Source organism: Anser anser, assembly GCF_964211835.1.
Source record: "Anser anser genome assembly, chromosome: 2".
NCBI classification, from domain to species: Eukaryota; Metazoa; Chordata; class Aves; order Anseriformes; family Anatidae; genus Anser; species Anser anser.
This window is the reverse complement of record NC_139721.1, coordinates 143,016,135-143,038,299: the sequence shown is the minus strand read 5'-3', so window position 1 is coordinate 143,038,299 and position 22,165 is coordinate 143,016,135. Positions and strand designations below refer to the sequence as shown.

The 22,165-nt window shown below is 38.7% G+C and overlaps 1 protein-coding gene across 8 annotated transcripts in view; it reads left to right on the top strand.

Annotated features, from left to right (window-relative positions):
- Nucleotides 1-22,165, top strand: part of NEBL (nebulette) — a 262,410-nt gene that overhangs the window by 101,322 nt on the left and 138,923 nt on the right. For 4 of the 8 annotated variants that reach the window (XR_014579453.1, XR_014579454.1, XM_083823605.1 and 1 more), the window contains exons 4-6: nt 17,647-17,754; nt 19,717-19,775; nt 19,862-19,944. Coding sequence is in view for 2 of the 8 variants with exons in the window: in XM_083823607.1 (XP_083679733.1) it covers nt 17,647-17,754 (108 nt within the window). In the remaining 6 variants the exon portion in view is untranslated. The remainder of the gene's footprint in view (nt 1-17,646; nt 17,755-19,716; nt 19,776-19,861; nt 19,945-22,165) is intronic. The other 4 variants (XR_014579451.1, XM_083823604.1, XM_083823607.1 and 1 more) reach the window with 2 other exon arrangements.

Sequence of the window (22,165 nt, the reverse complement as noted above, 5' to 3'; positions counted from 1 at the left end):
CAATAAAATCAATCCTAACTTTAAGGGCAGTATATCCCTTTGGGGTAGATAATATATACCATGCTTGGTAATTTTTGCATTTTTGTTGAGGAGAAAGCATAGTCTCCTGTTATGCTTAGGGAGTCTTTCTTGGTTGTGATATACACAATTTCTGGAATCCGAGAATTGTTTTAGTATAGGCTGAAGAAATCATAAAAAGGTTCATGGGAAAGAGGGTGTTTCTCTGGGCTCTGCTGAAGCTTTTCGAACTTTTAAAGAAGCAAGATACGGTATGGAGTGTGCAGAAGATTTCAGTCTGTAGTTAAAAGTAAGTTGGAATTTGTTTGACCTTTTTCCCTGTACATTCTTTCCAGAGCAGTAGGTGGCTGAGGTCAAACTGAAATGTGTCACTGGTCAGTGTCTGAATTTAATTAGTAGGCAAGGATTTGGAGAACTCCAAAGTACAAGATGCTTGATCACCACCTACCCATTTAAAATAAAAACAGAACATGATCTGTTTGTGTTTTCCTTCCGCCAGCTGGTACAGTTTTCTTGAGTTTGTTTGTTTCTAAATTCAAGGTTTCAATGTGGGAAATGTTACACAAAATTGTTGTGCTACCAGGCTGGTTACTCAGTCTAGTTTATGACATCTGCAATGGTTTATGTGGACAGTCACTACTATATATCACATATCTGTTTTTATAGCAGAAATTATGAACAGTTGCCATATTTGCTGCAGTGATTTTCTTACTTCCTAGTCAAACTTGCAATCTTTGTGTTGATTTATAGACCAATCTAAGAAAAATTAAATTCATATATTTTATATTTTACTCTTAGAGGCAGAATATTATGGATGATTGTGATGAATTGTGATATAAATACTTACTGAAACTTAAAAAAAAAAAAGCCACAATTTCAGCTAGTCGAGTACTGATTTCCCAAGCCAAAACATAGTAGTAACACTCTGTGTCTTGGTAACAGATATGTTTGCAATAACTCTAGCAGTTTTGTTCCTACAACTCAGCCTGCCTGAGGTCTTTACGTACTACCCTCACCATTTAAAATAATGGTAGGCTTCAATAGCTCCTAGAGAGTGACTTGCCCCCAGTTTGAAAACACTGCAAAGCCAAAAAATTTTTTACACATAGTCTTTTAAGAGTTGTCACATTAAAAAGAGCTTAAGTGAAAAATTCTAAGGGATTGAGTGTGCATGATAGGGACTTTTAGTGACATAATCCACCTTTGATATGTATTGATTATTTCCATTTACCAGATAACTTTTTATAAATTCTTGCCAAAATACAATTTAGATATGGCCTTTTAATTCTAAGTCCTCAAGTATTTGCTACCACAGATATATGCCTATTTTTTTTGTTCGTTTCTGTGTAACTGGAAAATCTTCTGTATTGACTATTAGAGTAATAGAAATGGAAATGAAATTCAGTAGATTAGTTTGAAGCTTAGGGCTTATACAAGGAATGTTTTCTTAGGTCATTTTCAATTCTTTCTCTGAAGAATTCTCTACATCACCACTTAATCACATATTTTTTATGCTTTAAATTTTAAATTCTCGACTCAGGAAAGGGATAGGTGCCTGAGACAAGACAGGGTTATTGGTCCCCTGTTAACAAATGACTCCACAGTTTGGTTATTATTATTATTTTTTTTTCATGGTATGAGAGAGTAGGTCAGGTACTGAGGCTATGGTCTTCCAAGTAACGCTGCATTGTGCATTCAGTGAATGATGCCATTGCGGGGCCCTTGATGCCACGCTTGAACTGAATGTCCCTCTAATGCCATAGGGACGTGGCCATGTGGCAGCACTGCTGTTTTTTGGGGTTCCTAATGTGTCTCGAGGGCAGTCTCTGTGCTTGGTGTGCACAGAGGACTCCTCTTGTTAGCTTGAACTAATAGCAGCCTCAGTTGGCATTTACCAGCGATTAGTAATTTCAGAGTATTTGTCAGAAATTTAGCTAGCAGGTGGAAATGGGTAAAGTTAGCCAGATCCAGTGCAGGTGAAAAGAAGTTAATCAAATAAAAAAGTCAATTACTAGTCAAGAATTATCTCACAAAGCTGTGTTTAAATTCCTTAGTGCACAATATGATTGTGATGACAAGTTTCAGCACATATAGCATGATAAATGGATGCTATTCTTTTATGGCAATGATTACATTATACATGTTGGCATTTATGGGTCGCAGTTGTATCTTGTTAGAATATTTGATCTTCACACTGTTTTCATCTATTTTTTTTTTCTGACAGCTGGAATAAGACCATGAAGTCAAGTGGCAGCGGCCATAAGGGTCCCTGGTTGCCGAACTGCTTCTGTGCCTCAATTTTTCAAGTTAGATTTGCTTTTTAGGGTTGTTATTTTTGTGTTTCTACTTGGTGATTTATTTCATCTCTAAAATAAAAACAACACTTTGAGCCAAGGTCTTTAAACTCTGCCTGCAAAATTGTAATTAGATCTGTTGTGGGTGTAGATTAGTAATGTGCAAAACCAGTGTGTCACATAATTGCCTAATGGATATGTGCAAACAAGAATTTTTTTCATGCAGATGAATAAACCTGCAGATTCTTTCCTCTCCCCTCATCTGAAAAAGTAGCCTTGCATATGTTTGATAGTTTAAAGTAATAACTGATTTTTAGGTTGGGACTGTAATAACCATCCTGAAGCAATGAGACTTCAGAGAAGTCTTAAGTAGTTTGTGCAGTTATCACTGTCTTTGAAAAAAAAAAAATCCATGTGTAGTACAAATATGGTTTCTTTTGATTTAATTTTAAATGCCAGATCAATAAATGTGGGTCTTTGGTTTGGTCCTTAGTACTCACCTACAGCTCTGGCCCCACTGCTGTTTCCCTTTCCTCTATTCTTTCCCTTCTGGCTTAATTCACCTGGTTTGGAATTGGAATATTTCTGGCTGTTTCTGCCACTCTTTTAGTGTGTGACATGAGTCTCTGTGTTAGTGGTTTTGTGTAGGAGATGGAGGGGAGCGCAATGATAAATAATTAGCAAAAATATAATTAATGTGTAGTATTACAAACATTAAATTAACTGCTATTTAGTTATGTTTCAGGATGGCCTTGCCTCCTCCCAAAAATTTATGAGTTGTGCATTTAACACTGCTATCTATTTGCTGGATTCCCTTTGCTTTATGGTAGCTTTTATTTGTCTACTTGTGTATATTTTAATAGTTAACATTTCCTATTTCTGTCTCATTTGATGCTGGTGCTATTAACAAAGAGAAAACTGAGACCAGATGGTTGCCAAACAGTGAAGCCACCTGGTATTCTAGCAATGCCAAATATATTTTCCCCTCCATTTTTCTTTAGAAAATGACTGAGACAAGTCCAGGATTTTTAGAGGATCCCATCCCGCACCTTTTAAGTTCCTTCTCTTCTGTTCTTACTGCTCTCTTTCTCATGCCATTCCCTCTCTGTCTTTCAGGTGTCTCAGGTTGGTCTCCCATCCGAGCCCTGTGCTGCTGCCACTCAGCAGGCAGTTTGCAGACCTTGCGGCACCGAGCTGCCTCCGAGGTTGCTGCTGGGTGCCTGGCCTGGACCCACTGCTTGTCCCACAGCCCTGCAGGGGTGGGACGAGAAGCTGAGTCCAATGGGGTGACCCTGCCTCCAGCCTGCAAGGAGCTTTCTCCGCGCTGCTTGGGAGCATAGCAAACAAACAAAAAGCCAACCACCTTGAAGAACGGGGCATTTTGGCTGCAGCAATCTGCAGCTTTCCATCTGATGCCTTGTTGATTTGAGGGCCAAATCTGAACTGAAAGTGTTTTTAGGGTGTGATAGCGTGAGCTGGGACTGACATAATCCCAGACACGATGCTACAGCAGTGCAGGCACCGTGTACACTTTGCTCTGAGTAGCGGGAGTTAGACTAAGCTAACCAGAAATATTTTTTTGCCAGTACAAACTGCATCTACACTCTTATCTCCATGCCAGTGCCGTATGCTGATCTGAGCTGCACCATGTGTACAGTGACAGACGAGCTGCTCGAATGTGTAGTTCTCACACATTTCAAAAGTCTGGTATAGGCAGTGCCTGTGTCAGTATTGATACATCTTTGAGACAAGCAACACTCACGCACCATATTGACACAGGGCCTGGGTAAGGGAGTGAAACATAGCTCCTCAGTTAGCTGCTGCCAGTTCTTCTCTGCCTCTCCTTCCTTCCACTGGCTTTGTAGCCAATTTCCTGGACCCTGCTGGTTTGTGGACCCCAAATACCTTGAGTCATGCTGAAGTGAACTCTGTGTGGCTGTGGATCAGGGAGCACAGGTGTCAGTCTTTGCACCCTGATTGAATTCCAGCAAAGATGATAACTGCAAATTTGTCAGCTCTCAGCAAGTAGTGAGGTTACTGCAGTATCTAGTGGCTCTAGTCTTGGCTGCTGCTCTGCTAGGGTCTGTGTGAGTTCATAACAAAAAGCAGTATGTGACTGAAAAAAATTATAGTCTATCCGTGAGAGACAGGACAATGGTGTAAAGAGATGAGGAAATAAAAGAAAGTATTAATGTGATATTGGTTGGTATAGTAGTTGTCTCTAATGCTGTGGGTATGACTCAGCTGTGTCTGTTCATTTCTTAGAACCATAGAATCATTTAAGTTGGAAAAGACCATGAAGTCCAACCATCAACCTAACACTACTAAGTCCGCCACTAAACCATATCCCAAAGTGCCACATCCACGCATCTCTTATATACCTCCAGGGATGGCAGCTCCACTGCTTCCCTGGGCAGCCTGTTCCAGTGCCTAACCACCCTTTCTGCAAAGAAATTCTTCCTGATATCCAATCTAAACCTCCCCTGGCACAACTTGAGACTGTTTCCATGTGTCTTACCGCTTGTCACCTGAGAAGAGACTGACACCCTTCTTGCTGCAACCTCCTTTCCTCCTCCTTTGAAGGTCCCTTCAAACACTGACTGTAGTTTGAAGCTGGATTTCTTGAGGTCAGTGCCCCTGGTGGTTGCAGTAAGTTGGACACAGACTCGTTACAGTGCACACAGACCAGTTCAACAGCTGGGGACCTTTAAGGGAAAAGACATCAGCATTGCCTCCCTTCAAATGTCCCATCACTTTGGATAATGTTCGTGCTTGAAATACTTCATATTTTTCCAACAAGCAGAATCTCCAATGTGCATTTAAGCTTCATGATCAGAAAACAATATAAGACCATCATCTTGGTGGAAATAATGCTCCAAGAGCCTCTGTTGCATTACTCCTGTTTGGCCTGTCTAAGCAACTTGGCATAATGATTCAAAGGTGTCTTACAGAGGCAGTTGTGCCGAATGACAAGGACGTTGCTTTTTCGGGCTTTTCCATTGTGAAGAGAGTGTTTGTCTTCACACTTCTTTTTTGTGTTAGTACTCATTTTACAATATTTGACATTTCTCAAAATATGTAAATGTGCATTGAAGTTGACAGGATACCAATGGATCAAACTAATGTAGGTAACACCATTTCCCCACAATAGAAAATAGTAAAAAATAACATGGAAGAGAGCAGCTGTCTTTTTTGCATCTGGGAAATTTGTATCTAATCTCTGTAAGTGCATTGGAAAGCACATTGTGCAATTGCCAGTAGTTGTGCCTTTTCCTATTATTCCAGCATATGAGAGTCTGGTGGGCCTTGGAAGAAAGTATTTGCAATAAACATTTACTGTAATGCAACATATAAAGCACAGAATCAAGTACAGCAGCAGCAATCAGACTGTGTCTCGATTTGTGGGCTTGGTATACTTAGGGCTGCAGATGAGAATTTGCCTCTCTCTGTTAATTGTCCATCTCCCTGTTGTCCTGGGAGGCAGGGGGGATGTTGTTCTGACTTTAAGTGCAGTTAGGTAGGTCTTCTGTCAGCCAATTTGATTCGTGCAGTCTGCCTTATCTGCCTTCTGTGAAGTATACCTCTTTGGACTTGTGACTTGAGAAGGGCAGGCCCAAATCCCTGTCGCATCTTGCTTGTAGGATGTGATGTTCCCTGAGATATTAAAAGGGAATGGCATACTGATTGAATGTAGACTGAGCCTTCTCCCCTCCAGATAAACAAATTTCTAAACAATATTCAAACCACTTCATATCTTAGCAAATTAGTATCTTTAAGGATTATTTTTTTAATCATTGTGTGCCAGTCCATCTATTTCCTCACATACTAATGATACATAGAATTATATCGCTACTGCCCACCTCCCTCTCCAAGAAAAAAGAAAAGACAAAGTTGCCTTGGGAAGGATAACTTCCTGCTTACTTAGAGGTGAGAAATAAAATAAACGTTATTGAAAGCTATGACAAAGTTATTTTCATCTGTCTACTTTGCTTCACAAGTAGAAGGCTTTACAGTAGTGATAAAACTCATCTGTGTAGACATTTTCAGAACATAAAAGCAGTCGAGGTAGGATGTACACAGATGTAGGAATGTCAGGCCTCTCTTTTAAAAGAGGCAATGACCGCTCTCCTAGTTTTCCCTGGTCAGTAAAAGGGAAAAAAAAAAACCAAACCAACCCCTCTCCCCCCCAAAAATGAATAAATGGCCTTTACTTCTTGGAACTAAAAAACATGTAGTTTTTATTACACATGTCTAAGGAAGTTTTGAAAAAGCAGCATGGGATAATATTTAAATAACAAAGATCCTTCTTTAAATTCCCACCTTCTTTCCACTAAGTGCCATTTAACAAAGGGAACAGTCTTTGCAGACAGGGTGATTTGTAACTATTCTCCCATTTCTCTTCCCTCCCTCTCCTCCTGGCCATTGTTACTAGCTAACATCTCTGATAAGAAAAGTAACATACAGCCCCTGTATGCTCCTCTGAGACGCCTGGCCTTCCTTTTCTCAAACATCTGTGACGGTTTTAATTTCCATGGTGTTTTGCCCCTTTTAATCTATTTATTTATTTATTTATTTAAAGTTTTCAGTTCCTTTCTGGAATTACTTCTCTGTGTTGTGGAGCCTTCCTTTCCTTTCTGCTGTTTTCCTGTGCACGGGTAGGCCCTGCTGTTACACCCCACTTTTTGCTCTGATCCTAGCCCTGCCAACTGTCACTTTTTAGCCTGCAGGGAACCTTCTGGTACTAACATTCCTGCCTTGTTTTTATTAGAAGGGCATCTCTCCCAACATATCCCTCGCTGTTTGAAGCAGAAGTCATGCGTATTCAGTAGGAATGAATAATGGATATATTTAAAGAGTACCTTGCCCTTTTCGTTCCTTTGCACATCATAAATAACCACTCTTTTAGTTTTACATATTGCTCTACAGACACAGTTTGAAAAATCTGGTGATTCAGCTCTCAATTTAAAAAAATACCATGCTTTATGCAGCTGATAGTTTCTGCATCTGAAAACTGATCACACACCAACCTCAGTACCAGCATCCATGTGTAGCCCTGGAATTCTGAAGGTTTAGGAAGCTGCTCACGTATTTACTTTGAAACAGATCACGAAAATGCATCATGACAGCAGAGGTGTAGACAACACAACGAGGAGTGTTGTGGCTCTGCTTAGAGTTCATTTCACTTGGCTTTAGATATCTGCCATGTGAGTGTTGTTGAAGTAGTCAGCAATTTTTTGTAGTGGCTGAAGAGAAAAAGATGTTTTTTAAGATCTTGTAAACATCTTCCTCAGGATGAGGTGAGTTGTTTGCAGGAAATACCCATTTCTCTCTGTTTTCTGTTTAAAAAAAAAAAAAAATCAGGATGGTTGATTAGGTTGCATGGAGATACCTCTATCAGAGACATCTGCCTTTTGTCCGATTAGCCCACTGTTCCTGGTCAGTTATCACAATCGGAGGAGCTTGCTGGATTAATGTCAGTATTAAAGGATAAACTGAAATTACCAGGAATTTTCCTATTAACTGTAACAAGCTTTAGCTGAGGCTCCCAAAGAAGATCCTGAAACTGAACACCAGAAATAGAGGATGCTTTAATTATCTGATCTCAGTTTAAAGACGTTAAAGTGAGAGTTTGAGCAGCAAATGTTTTTGATGGGGGAGGGATGAAAGGTTTGGGTGTACTTTCACTGCCCGTTTTACCTTAGATAACTGACAAGTGAAGTGACCTAATTTGCCTGTTACCATCAGCACAGCAGAACTATCCTTAAGTTATTGTGCTCTCACTGTGCTGCTTTCCCCTGAGTGTATTGCTAAGATTTTTGATATATATTCCTTGGGTCTTGCAGTCTAAGACAACCTGGTTTCTTTGCCAGTCAGTTGTGGCAGGGCTGAGGTCCTCTTCCCGGGATGCTGGCGATATGTGGGCTGGTGCCAGGGGCTCTGGGGTGATGAGCCTGTACCCTCCCTTGCAATGCAGTATGTTGCCTGCATCAGTGGAAGGGAATTCTCCCAAATGAGCCAGGTAATGTCATCAGACTTGCCAGGAAAGGGCAAATGTATAGACAGGAGAAGGACCCCAGTAAAGATTTAAAGGAAAATAGATATATCTTTGTGGTCTGGAAAAAAAAGAGATAATTTTTAGACTATTTTTCAGTCTTATCTGCTTTTACATTTATTTGTTTATTCATTGATTTATTTTTAATGGATGAACAGGGATTCAGTGTGTAGTGACTGGAAACCACGTATTCAGATTATTCCAGCATTGGAGTGGATGCAGAAAAGGCAGTTCGAATCATGCTACAGCAGTGATTTTGCTGATTGCCTTTGGGATATTCTAATCTCAGTTCATGTGGCTGTAGCTTTGTAACTGTATGACTTTCTTCTCACAGTTTCACTCAGCTTGTTATTATCATTATGTTTGAGAGCCTGTTGATGTAAATATTAATTTGCATCTATAGGAGGCTGTCTAAATAGTCAATTCTAGAACAAATTATTTCCCCTAATGAACTACTTTGTTCATTATTTATCTAATGAACCACTCCAAAAGTAATCTTTGTAGTGTTTTGGTTCTCTTCACAAATGTCTGTCTTCTCATAGTTCTTGGAATGTTACTCTGGACAAAAACAGTTTTTCTGTGTTTTTCACCTCTGCAGCTGAAATTTCTTAAGAATAACTGACATTCAGACCTGCAAATAGGTGAAAATTTAAACATACAAGGCTGAATTGTCTGCTGTCTATCTTCTGGTATGAAACTACATTTATTAAATGTACAATTTTCGATTTACGTTCCTTCCCTTCCCACTTTAAAATGAAGAACAAAACTGAGAATTTACAGTCTCAAAACAACCATGTTTACTGTCACGTTCTAGCTTAAATTTAACTAAAACTACTCAGTGGGTTCCCATCTGCAGGCATGAACTGAAGGTTGGTTTTATGAGCTGTCATATTTTGTTTCCCTTTTTACTTCCAACTTATAGAAATGAACTTTGTCCTAAAGCACTAGCGTGCCTTCAATAGCTTGGGGTTTTATCTTTGGTATTGAGTGGCAGGAACGTACCTTGGAGGGGAAAAAAATCTGAGGATTTCAGAATCTGCTTAGAGTTAAATGAAAATGCTGTGTAGTCCCTATCCTCTGTCCTTCATTATATAGAAACAGACTAACTGCATGAGATATCCATAACAATATAGCAAAAGGGACACAGGGCATACGTAGAGGGTATAGACTTTGCAACCAGGGTGCACTGCAGGCTTCCACTTGATGTATCAATTTCCAAGATATAACCAGTAAATGATAGATAAACATTTGTAAGGGGCTTCCATAATGGCAAATTGCCCATTAACTCTGTAGAATAAGAGATGACCTGTCCTTATCAAAGAAGTAGACAAGAGAAGCTGAAGGATAATGAGACATGGAGGATAGTTACTACATGAGTTTTGTACAGGGTGTCAGCCATATCACATCTCAGTGACAGACATGAGAGACCCCAAGTTTACTAAGCTGAGGCCAGAAGGTATTATTACACTGCATCCCATCGCTTTCTAAAATGCCTGTTGTGTGCCTGCATGTCTGCATTGCTCAAATCTAGATTTTTTCAGCTGTTTCCTCTGCAGTTTGTTCTGGGCTTCATTCTGGTTGTTCCCAGTTGGATGGATTTTATCCTCTTTCTTCCAGGACAAGAGGCAGTGGGCACAAAAACTGGGACACAGGAGGTTCCCTCTGAACATCGGGAAGCACTTCTGTGCTGCGTGGGTGACTGCGCACTGGCACAGGTTGCCCAGAGAAGTTTGGAGTCTCCCTCCTTGGAGGTCTTCAAAAGCCTCCTGGACGTCATCCTCGGTCCCCTGCTCTGGATGGCCCTGCTGGAGCAAGGGTTGGACCAGATGGGCTTCAGAGGCCCATTCCAACCTCAGCCACTCTGGGATTCTGCTACAGCAGCAAATGCAGCAAATGTTCTCTGTTTTTTTCGGCAGTTGTTCATGAGAGTTTTACATTTTTTTTCTCTGCATGTCACATGCTGGCTCCTGCTGTCTGTGTTTGTTTTGGTTACCTTTGGTAATGTATGACTGCAGCTTGCCCCTTGGTCTGTATTACAATTTTCTGTGGTCAGTCTTATTTACATCCCTTCTGGGGTCAATCTTTACATCCCGTGCCATATTTTTAGCTCAGTTTTTGGCTTGATTCTTTCTGTGAAACTTTCTATGCCCTTTGGATCAATATGGCCTTTTTATTATTTGGAATTATTAGGCGGTATTTTTTTTTCTTTTTTTCCTTTCTTTTTGGGGATGGGGGCGTGGAGAGGTGTGAATATTCTCCCCCCCCCCCCTCACCGAATAGTTTCTGTTGTGGCTGCCTGTCTTTTCTGGGGATGTGCATTTTTGGGTTACATATCTGGTAAACAGAGGGCAGATGCCTCTGAGCTCTGCTAGAACTGTGAGCCAACTAAAGGCTGCATGACCGTGGTTAGCATGGCGCTGAGCCCAGGCTAACATATCCTGCCTCTCAGCAGGACTTACTAGCTCAGTGTTGCCCTAGCCAGCCAGCAGTTATGCATTTTCTGTCCACCTTGGAGACCAGGCAGAGCAAGCTCGCACGTGCTTGTAATTTACTGGGTACTTCCTTCAGAGCACACAGTTCAGGAGTTCATCCTTTTCCTGGGGGCTCCCTGACCATTCTCCTTTCTGATGGAGAGAACGGCAAGGCAGTGTTTTTATGTTTAGTTCAGAGTCTGGAATTAAAACCATATTCCAGGCTTAAAAAAAATCTATATATGAGGCATTAAAAATGTTTCTTTTCGTTACCCCCTTTGCATCTGATAATTAGATGGTTATTATTATAATTAGCATTACTGTCTGATACTTATTTGGAGGAGTTTGCTGTCACTAGTTTCATTTTCTGAAGGGATTATTAAAATTTGTAGCAATTTATCAAGTTGCATTTAGATTATAAATATCAATCTTTCATTTTCTGTCTGGCGATGAGATATGGTAAAGGCAGGACTACCTCTGCTGTGGCACAGTAAGAAATTCTTCACCTCCTTAGGCTTCTGTTCCTTAGAGATAAACCAGTTCAAACAGAGAATATACCAAGTGATAGGGAGTGGACAGAAGATCTGACATTATATATCTGTCATAAAGGTTGCCACCTCATCTCTCCCATTGCACTGAATCTGCAGATGTATTTCTGTAAGGAGTTCATTCACTGCTTCCAAAATGCTCGATTTAAGGTTTATTTCACAAATTGAATGGGTGATAATTGCTGGTGGAAGTTGGGGGAAAACAGCTTGAACTGTCGCTGGCTTGCTCTTTACATAGCCTTCTCTGTGTGTGAGGTCTTTGGAGAACATTAATGTTATATTTTAATAGAAAAAGATAAGACCTCCATTTTGCCCAATAGCAAAAAAAGGTGCAAGGCACTACGTACATACATACTTAGCAACATACTTAGTGGCAGTAAAATAATTTCTGGGGCAGAAGGACCTAAGTTGTTTCAGTGGAAATACTTTTTGATGGAGTGGAGCATAGGTGACTTGTTTGGACGTAGGCCTGTTGAAAGAGTCTCCGATTGCCCTCTCCACAGTCGTAATTTTACTTGGATCCCAGCTACTGTTCACATGATGTTGTGATACATCCAAACTGTGGACTCAATCTTTTTCTCATTCTGAAATTGCTGATCTCTCACTGCCTTCAATTTCCTGTCCCCTCACATCTCAGAGTCTGGAACTCTTTTGCTTTGCATTTTCTGTGAGCCAGTCTCACAGTCCAAAGTATAAAGAGACCACATTACAGAGACATTATCTACAGTTTCTATTTATATATTTTAATTTACACCCATCCAACATTTTAACTGTTCTGACGTTGAGTCCAAGATATTTGCTTGTTAGATGTAGTTCCCTGGCAAAACTGTGAAGTTCCTCAGGGAAGTACAGTAAAGAGATTTGCAGATGTTTTCAGGCTTGCTCAGGCATTCTCTACAGGGTATCACAGACTTGCCCAATTTTTGAATGATGTACATGGAAAGACAGTATATTTAATGTTAGTGATGGTACTTGAATGTTTTTACTGTGTATAACTGCAAATGATTTTGGTAGTGCTGCTGTGCTGGCCATTTCAGATTTAAAACATCTTTGACTGAGAAACTTTCTTCTCTCAGAAAGTTTAGACTATTACAATGAATGTTTCAGAGCTGTGCGCTGTGAAAATCAGATCCCTTTAGTTGACTATGAGCAGTAAAACTAAGGGGCTAAGGGGATAATATCTTTAATCCTGCAGTCCCTAGTTCCAGCAACAGTCATCAGTGGCTTTTATGTGCTCATAGCTCCTCGACTTCCATAAGGAATACCCAACCTATATCTTCCTGTTCATATAAAAACCTTAAGGACAGTTTAGTCTGCCCTGTGGGCCATTCCCATCTCCTGCTTTCCAGGTGGCTGTTTAGATTTCCTGCGGACAATGGCTCTACCCAAGTGACAGTGGGAGAGCCGTGTTTTATTGACAATAAAAGGAGCAGTGCTTTGGCAGGTTGGGTACCAACAGTTGGTAGGTCTTTGATGGGACTCAAATGTACCTCTGATGAATGGGGTTTAGGACTCTTGGCACTGTTAGAAGACAGGAGGTGCTGTGAACACTGAAGCCTAGCTTTGTCAGGTAGGGTAATGTTAGAGATCATTCCTAAGAGACATTAGTGAACTAAAAGAAAGTCTCACTGAGACAGTCAAAAATTGTTCTTCACACTTGATTTTTCTGTAAAAATTTTCTACTTGTGTTCATAAAAGCCTGATTTCTTTTCTCTGTCTTGCCACTAAGTTTGTAAGAAGCAAGATAAGTCAAGGTAAAACCAACAAACTCGCGTGCTGTGTGGAAGAAGCAGATCCAAACAAAGGCATCTTTGCCAAGATGCATCTCTAGGACCTGTACCGTGGGCGAGTATTTCCTGTCAGTCTGCAAAAACCAGTGCACAGCAGATGGTGACCTTTGGGAAGTAGTTGTGTGTGGTGGTCACAGAAGGAGCAGATGGCTCTGGGCAAACCTCAAACACAACATACTGAAACAAATTCATATATATTCAGGGTGTGGTAGATTGTTGTCTGTGAATGCTCCTCTCAGGGCGAACTTGGTGTGCGTGTCCCATCCTCTCCTTCCACCCTGCACCCCATCCTCGTTCCTTCCTTGCCACTCATCGGGCATGGTGATGCTGTGGTCTGTGGGGCTATGGAGCATGTCAGGTTGAGGAAAGGGCTTATTTTTGATGCAGCTACTACAGAACAGTAGCTGCCTGATCGGTACAGGGATGTGAAGAAGAGGCTGTACAGGAAATCAGCTTTGACATTGCCTACGCTTTTTGGGATATAATACTTGCATTGTAGTGGCTGAATAAATTCTTGAGGTATGGATGGATTGAAGAGTGTTTCTGATGTCTACGTTATGGACAGCTCTCCAGTGTGATGGTAAGAGTGTGAGGATCCACCATACTGAATACCTGCTCTGCCTTTTTTGCTTTTTTGGTGGTTTTGGATTCTTGTGTTGTTCAACTAATCCGTGCTTCTGTTATTGCAAATGATTCTGAACTGAGGGTAGGTGCCTGAAAACCCAAGAAAATAATCAATCTTTTAGGCTCCATTTATATTTTCAATGTATATTTCCCAGGGAAAATTGACCTTTTTTTGCTAATAGGTGGCTATGCTGCCAAATACCAAGTATACCTGAAAAAAAGTGAGCAGCATTTTCTCCAGCATAGGATTTTGTGTGCAGAATATAAAAAGGTGGACCCTCTGTCCCTGGCTCCTTCTTGCTGACCTCATGAATGGATTCATATAATCCCATCTTTGGGCCTCCCAAAGATCTTGCTGATGTCATGAATTTGAGAAGTTAGGTTTGTTAAAGATCTGTTGGATCACTTAGTCTTTTCACTATAGGTCTGTGCAGAATTATTTCTCATGAAGTATTTTCATTTTAAACCTTTTCATTTATGGTGATTTATTACTGTTTTATTTCTAATGTTTATGCCACACATCGTTTCTCAAAGGATCAATTTTTCAGGGCACTCGCCTCCGAGGGTATTCTGTGTTTGTGAGACTGCACTGAATTTTGGAGTCAAGAGGGAGGCATTACAAACCACTGGCTGGGATTTCAGTGATGAGTTGCTAAAACGCAACTCTGTAGGAAATGACTAGATTTATGATACTGCCATTAGGGGCTATAGACATTTCCATTTCAAAACTAAATTTCAATGGTTCCAGTTATTTAAATCATTCATTATGGTGATATTTACAGCTCCTATACAGAATATTCTTCTCCACTGAAAATTGGTTTAAAGCAATTAGATACATTTTAGTCCCTGATTTTAGGGTAACAACAACCTGCTTTGTAGGTGCACCTATTTTTTTCTTAATTAAAAACTCACAATTTTAAAATTATCTAAACTGCTGACTGATGTCAAATTTTTTTTTTTCAACTCTTCACTTATATACATTTTTGATACTGAATAGGATTTTCTTCTTCCAAGTTCTAAGTGACTGATGGCATCCTTATTACTTGCCATTTTCTGGAAATGTAACGGTTTTTGTTCTTTTGAATTTATAATAACTAGTGGTTTTAGTAATTATATTTCACTAAGCCGTGGCCTTCATGGAACATAATGTTTCTTCAAGATTTTTATAACTTAAAACTACATTTTGAAGTTAGGTAGTAAAATCCCAATGATGCATAATTAACTCTGCTAATATTTTAAATAATTTAATTTTTTAATGATTTCAGAGTAGTTGTTCTGAAGGATTTAGTTAACCTTACTCCTGCAAAGTGATTTATTAATAGAGTAGGAGTCCTTTTAATCTGACTGAAGGATTAAAATAATGTGAAGTTAAGACTACCTAGTTTCCTCTCTCTCTTCTTTTTGTGTTCCTTTATAAGATGAATAAAGGTCATTTGAAGTTAATGGCTTGTACATTTAGAACTAACAACAGGAAATGATCTTTCATACAATAGCTAATCTCTGTTATAAGGCTGAGCCCCTTTCCCATTATTGGATGGTATTTTCAGTTGCTTACAATTCTTCTGAACTTTAAGCAGTAAGACTGAACATTTCCATGTCATCTGTCTGCCTCAGGCCATATTTGGAATTTTTATGCAAAATGTTCAGCTGTTTCCAAGACTGAGACTAGGACAGACTTTTAGTCCCATATTTAAAATTCTTGACGCTTGTTTTTGTTGAACAGCTCTGTTGTCTTTAGTATTTAGGGCTGAGGAGTTGAAGACTGCTGATATGGAATAAAGCCTTTTGTGTTAGGCATCTATTCTTGGCCATGAGAATCGGTGCAAATGTGATAAAGTTTTATGTGAATAAATAATGAAAGTTCACAAGTACTCAGAGTACCTCCTTCTTAGCAGCAGAGAGTCCTGGAATATTGGGTCTGTGGAGCATATTCAGGAAAGCCTCTGAGAGTCAGAGGGAAGACAGCCATTTGGTAGAAATGAAGCAAGATAATAGGCAATGGAAAATGCGTATCTGAGAAAGGTATATGAAGTCCCTTGGGTCAAGGCACTTAGCAAGAAGCCATGGTGAGATGGAGCAGGCTAGTTTAGAAGCCCAGAGGGAGACAAAGTGATGCCTAATCATGGTGGTCAAACAGAGGGAAAAGGGGCAGAGTGGCTGAACCCAAGGCAGAAAGACGGAAAGGCGTATGCCGCCAGTCCACACTTTCCTCAAAAACCTGAGTGGAAGCATTGTTCTTTTAGTCTCAGGGTCTTCTGTAAAGAATATACTTGTGTGAAATCTGCAGCCATCAAAGTATGAATTTCAGCTATCTCTAGAGGAATAACATAGTAAAAATGTTTGTTTGTTGCCGTGGTTATTTAGTGCACTGTCTTAAGGATTTGTGTGATGTCTTTGTATGAAACTGACCAATTTAAGAATGCAATGCTAGAATTTTTTCTAACAACATCAACAAAAAAACATCTAGAATTAGGATGGACAGGACAAACTGTATTATATAGCCTTTGAAACTTTGCTTTTGTGATCTAGGAGTATTGTTTTCCTGTATATCACTATCATAACATTAAATGCAGGCTGGTGAAATAAGCTAAAGCCAACCTTGAACTGAGAGTTTGGTGTATAAGCAGCAGGTTTTCTGGATATCGGTTGCGTAAAGGAGAATACTGCTTTTTGTAGAACTGCCTTCTCATGTGTTGTGAAATTAACGTGTGTAGTGAATAAGGCAGAGGACATAAAAACTAAAAGGAAGTGGTTATGGATACATTAGTTGAATCCAGCCATGGAGAGAGGCATGGGTTCCAACTCTCTTTGCTACAGAGTTTTTTCTGTGGTTCAATAGTGATTAAAATATTTCATATTTCATCTTGTTTCCTTTATGTTGAAATTGAGATCCCCAGGACTGATTTGTAGAAATGCTGGGTATTGATACAAACAACTTAAGTCCATAACTTGAACATATTCAAACTTCAGGATTCTGAGGCTGGGCACCCTGGGACCCTTGTACGCTTTTGGACCTTAAGCTTTCTTCACCTCACTTTACAGGTTGCTGTAGGTGAAGTGCAGATAATGTCATTCCTGCTTTCCAGGATGCATTAAGAGGATTGATTAATGACTGTGATGAGAGTTGTAGAAAAGCTCCTGAAGAAACTAATATCCCTACCTGTACAGTAGGATTTGAGTAGCCCAGTTTGCAAAAAGATACAACCACATATGGAACCATCTCTGCTGTGTACAGAATAAAGCAAGGGGCTTGTCAAATGATAACGTATGATTACCTGATTAAAGACAACATCATAATGCCTTTGTACAAGAGGGACAAATTAAGCTTGTACAGGCAGACATTTCCTAACTTATGAATGTTTGACTTTGTACTCTTCTAAATACTCTTTACATGCAGGATTTCTCTTACAATTATAATTTATGTTTCAACTAGGGAAGAGGATGGTGAACTCATTATGAAGAGAGGCTGAAATGTGAAACTGTATTTCAGAAGACTCCAAATTTAGTGATAGCTATTTTTTTGTGTGAAAATAAGTGCTTGGTTGGTGCTGTGTTGGCACCCATAGTTCTATGATTACTGCTCTGAGAATGAAGTGACTGAGTCTTCCCTCTACAGTGCCGTACCTGTGGAGGTGAGCCTTCTTGCCACCAAGGAGGAGGCAATCACTCAGGCAGTAGGAAAGCTTGTCCAATTGCTGCCTATCTCTGTTCTTGGATGAAGGAAAGCTTCCCCTTTAAGGGCTGAAAGCCTTTCACAAATGCTTTATTTACAGTGAAAAAAAATGCTACTTGCTAGGGGCACGCACTGGAAAATAAAAACAACCCTGTTCTGTATTTTCTATTCTGTAGGTAAAATACAAAAGAGACTTTGAAGAAAGCAAAGGAAGAGGGTTCAGTATTGTGACCGATACGCCCGAGTTACAAAGACTGAAAAGGACTCAGGAACAAATCAGTAATGTATGTGACTGCCATCTAAAGTGATTGTAGATGGAGAAATAGTGTGTCTAAGAACAGGTGTGTTTGTTGGTGTTTCTGATGAAGTCTGTGAGAGTGAAGAATCTGATTTTGGTGAGTGATTTGTGTATGTCAGATTTTGAAGTGTGTGCAACTTTATACCATGGACTTGTACAGCACATGGGCAATGTGTGTTCACCTCTCCAGCTTTCATCAAGTATGCTCATAGTATTTTCTATACTAGAATGATTTCACACTTTTTGCTTTTTAAATGATCTGCTAGGAAATAAGAATAATTTTGTACAATTTATTTACATATAAACTACATAAATTAGCTATATATATATTTTAAGCAGGGTCTGTCAGAACATAACTTGCAAGGTGGAGTTTTTTAGAAACAAAACTTTGATACTGAGTTTTAAATGAAAATACATACAAGATAATGTTTTGCAAGATGAGGAGGAATTGGAAATAGAAAACCTTAACCATGTGTTTCATTAGCTTAGAACGCGAATGCAGAATGTTTTCAAGAGTGGAATATTTAAAAATGGAACTTCTAATGACTTATGTTTTTGTTGCAAAGTTATTCATTTATGTTTTGTTCATTTGTACAACATTTAATTGCATTGCATGATGGATTATTGGTGACACGTACTGCATATTGTGATATGTATAAATTAGGTAACAACAACTAGTGTGAACTAGAAGTGATGCAGAGTGCCTACCACTGGCTTTTCCTAGCTTCCCTTCCTGGTCACTCTTTTGACGTCCAGAGCTGGTCTTTGAGGTGAAAAACTGGGGTTTCATTTCCTGGAGCCTTGGCTGACGGGGAGACCAGTTAATTTAGGAGCTGTGCAAATGATCCTGGGGGTAGATAAGATGAGAACTAAAGCTCATACCTAATGTTAATTTTGGGGCTAACTGAAATTTCTGATTTGCGAAAGAGAAAGATGTATCCTTCCAGAGTGCCAAAAAGCATGGTCATTAAGACTTCCATTTGGGGATCTGGGAAACTTCAGTGAGTCCCTGGTTTTAATCAGCTGCATTTTTATTCAGACGAGGAACTTAAATTAGGTCCTCTCATGACCTACATCACTTTTTAGAGCAAGAGTGATTCTTTTGTGTGGGGTAGTTCTGGAACACATCAAGGAGATGAAACGAGCAGTGCTCAGATTCTTAATCCCTAGCATGGACCTGCTCTGTTAGGAAAGGCTGACATACTGCCAGTCTATGACACTAATTTTTGGATATTGGCAAACCAAGAAATTTAATTTAGACCTCCTAAGCGTAGTACCCTCAACATCAGAATATAGGATAGTATGATACAGCCAATTTGCATTCTCTTTCTCTAGCGCAAAACATGTTGGGTTTTCTATTATTGAAATTGTGATTTTTTTTAAATCAAATTCAAGAAATTTCATGAGATGGAAAGCAATTTTCTTCCCAGTTCTATTTTTGAGTGGAATAAGGGCGTTTCTCTTCTAGCAGAAGACCTTGTTGCACAATTTATAATACTGTCTGGCTCCAGAACCAAACATATTCATCTTTCTTTTCAGAGCCAGAAATATCTTTTTAAAAGTGAAAAGTATTTCACTTATTTTTTGTTGGTTCTTAGATGTACAGCTCCTGTCTTTTCATTCCTAACTACCCTGTCTTAACAATGCAGATTTGTTCCATCCAGTCTTAACAATACAGTGTTGCTTTCTTTTCTTGATGTATACAGCTGAAACAGATTTTATGTCATGGACTCTATTAGAAATAATTAATCTTGAAAGGTAAAATGGAATTTTAAAATGTGCACGATAAAGGAAATTGCATTTCATTTACACTTCTCTAAATCAATCTCATTTGATTTTTAGCATTACATCCTAGAAAGCTAATTCTGCATAGGCCACAACTTGAATCTAATTAGTAAACTCCTGTATTATAGAAAAGCATTCCACACAGAGTGGTTTCTATATTTAGCAGATAAACAGTGTACATCATGGAATAAGGATCTAATTAAGGGTTCAAGACATTGAAAGGTAAGCACTTTAATAATCTTAAAAATAATTCTACATTTCATATATAGCAAAAGTGAAGAATACTAATATGTATATTTAATTTTCAGTTTTATTTTGATATCACCTTGAAGTATTAGAAACTTCTCAAAGAGCCTATTTGAAACAAAATTGTAACAGCTTCATTGAAGGGGTAAGTGTGTAGCTATTTTTGATGAAGATAACAAAAAAATAACGATAATAGATAATATTTAGTGGAAGGCTTTGTTAAATATTGTCTTTTGCATAGATGATAAGTTTTGCAGGATACATGAATAATAGTGTAGTGCTCAGACTTTTTAAACAATTTCTTATGCTGTCAATATAAACCCTGTGAGTAAAAAGCAGGAGCAATGGGAGGAGAGCAGGGGGGAGGGTTGTATTTCAGTTGCTGGTTTGCAATCAGAAAGCAATCCTGCTTCTGAAGACTTAGATCAAATAATGGAATGTATTTTGTGACTTGGTGGATGTACCAGGAGCAGAATGGAGTTTATTGGAAAAGAATGAAATTTACCCCCATATTTCTTCTTTTTTTTTTTTTTTTTTTTTATTTTTAATTATTTTTTAGAGTTAGAAACATAATTTTACGGATGTGTAGAAAGAGTCCCAAAGCCTCTCTGGGACATACAGGATCAGCTGCTGCAACCTACAACTGTTACAGCTTCTTAGCACTGAGTTAGCTTGAAAGGTGTAAGCCAAGCACACTAGCATGCTAGTCTAGTTTGATGTAGAGAAGGCTGCATAAACTAAGCAGATTTTTTACTGACAAGCTTTCAGGATTTCTAGCATCCTTTGCATGGCTGAGCAGACATTTTAAAATTTGAATAATTTTCACACGTATTAGTTCCTAAAATGTACTATAAGTTACTATTTTTTCAATTATTTCGAATATAAGTTTTTCATCAGATAATGTCACTGCATTTCACTGATTCATGGCATTGAATATGTAGTTAATACACATGAAATGTATACTGTTCATGCAGAGAAATGTGTTCATTTTGTTAAAGACCTTGCAAGTGTTTTTTTGACCACTTTGAACTTTGAGATAGGATTTCCATTATGAAAGCAAGTATTCTCAAAATTAAAAACAAAACCTAAAATATTTTTATAGGCAATCTTACCAATAAGCTAACTGTAAACTTTTACAAAGAAAAAGGTAAGGTGGCAAAAGAAACAGAATAATTAAAGAAGATGGCAAAAGTCTATTTATTGATCTCTCATGACACGTCTAAATGAAGAAGTAGGAACTTGATAATCTTTCCTTCGGGGAAATGGAACACTTACAACAGTTTGTAACAATGAGCTGCAACTTAATACCATTACACTTTTATGTCTAGATGTATGTTTTGACACATATTTTATCCTATGTGAAATAAGTTGCTCTTTCTTAAATATGTTCCTGGTAAATCTCTACAAGGTATAAAGCAAAACAGGTTTCCATACAAATTGATGGAGTGTGAAGCTTTCATTAAGATAAAGGCCAATGCTTGAATAGTAGAGTCTGCTTGCTAGGTTGTATGGCTGGAAGGATACATGGAAACTATCATAGGGGTTGCCCTCAATTACACTGAGACCCTCTGTAAGCATTTCTCACTTTCACTTTCTTGCTAATATGAACTTAAATCATGTGGAAGCAAGAAGAAGCACACATCTGTGTCCTTCTTCCATATGAGAGCTAGCAAAACGTGGGCAGTTCTTTTATATGTACAAGACTCATTTTCCAGGAGGTTTGAATTGTATGTGAAATGGAAACTGTACCTCAGGATAAAAAAAGAAAATAATAAAACAGATTAGATTTGGTTTAAAAAGCACATTTCCAAGGTACCCTACTTTGGTTAAGACCTTAAGATAAAAAGGAGGGTCCCTTAGTCAGGAGAGAAAGTCATTGAATCACCTTGGTGAATGGTGGTGTATGTACAGCTCCCCATGTACAGGGAGCTGCACTCTTCACTGAAGGAGAGTGCATGAAAGTAAAACTGCAGAAAGAGAGCATGAAGTAAAACTGATTTTGTAAAAGCTGCAAATACAGCCAACAAGTTTTATTTAAACACCCTAATTCCAGGAAGTAAATTCATAGAGCCTTTTGCTTATTTGTATGAAAACAAGGTTTTTAGAAAATAATCCAATTGTTATGCACTTTTCCTAGATATATTTTTGATGATATGCAATAGAACTTTCTTACAAATGAAAATTTTGTAACATTTTTAAAAGCAGCATATGGATTTGAATGAGAAACTGAACATGTAGCTTTTTAGCCTCTCTTTGATTTTATGAAAAATGAAAAATGTTGCCTGTTTTTTCTTTTTTTTTTTTTTTTTAAGTGTTGAGGATAATATTCTGACATTCTACCTTCAGTTACATTCATGCAGCCTCAA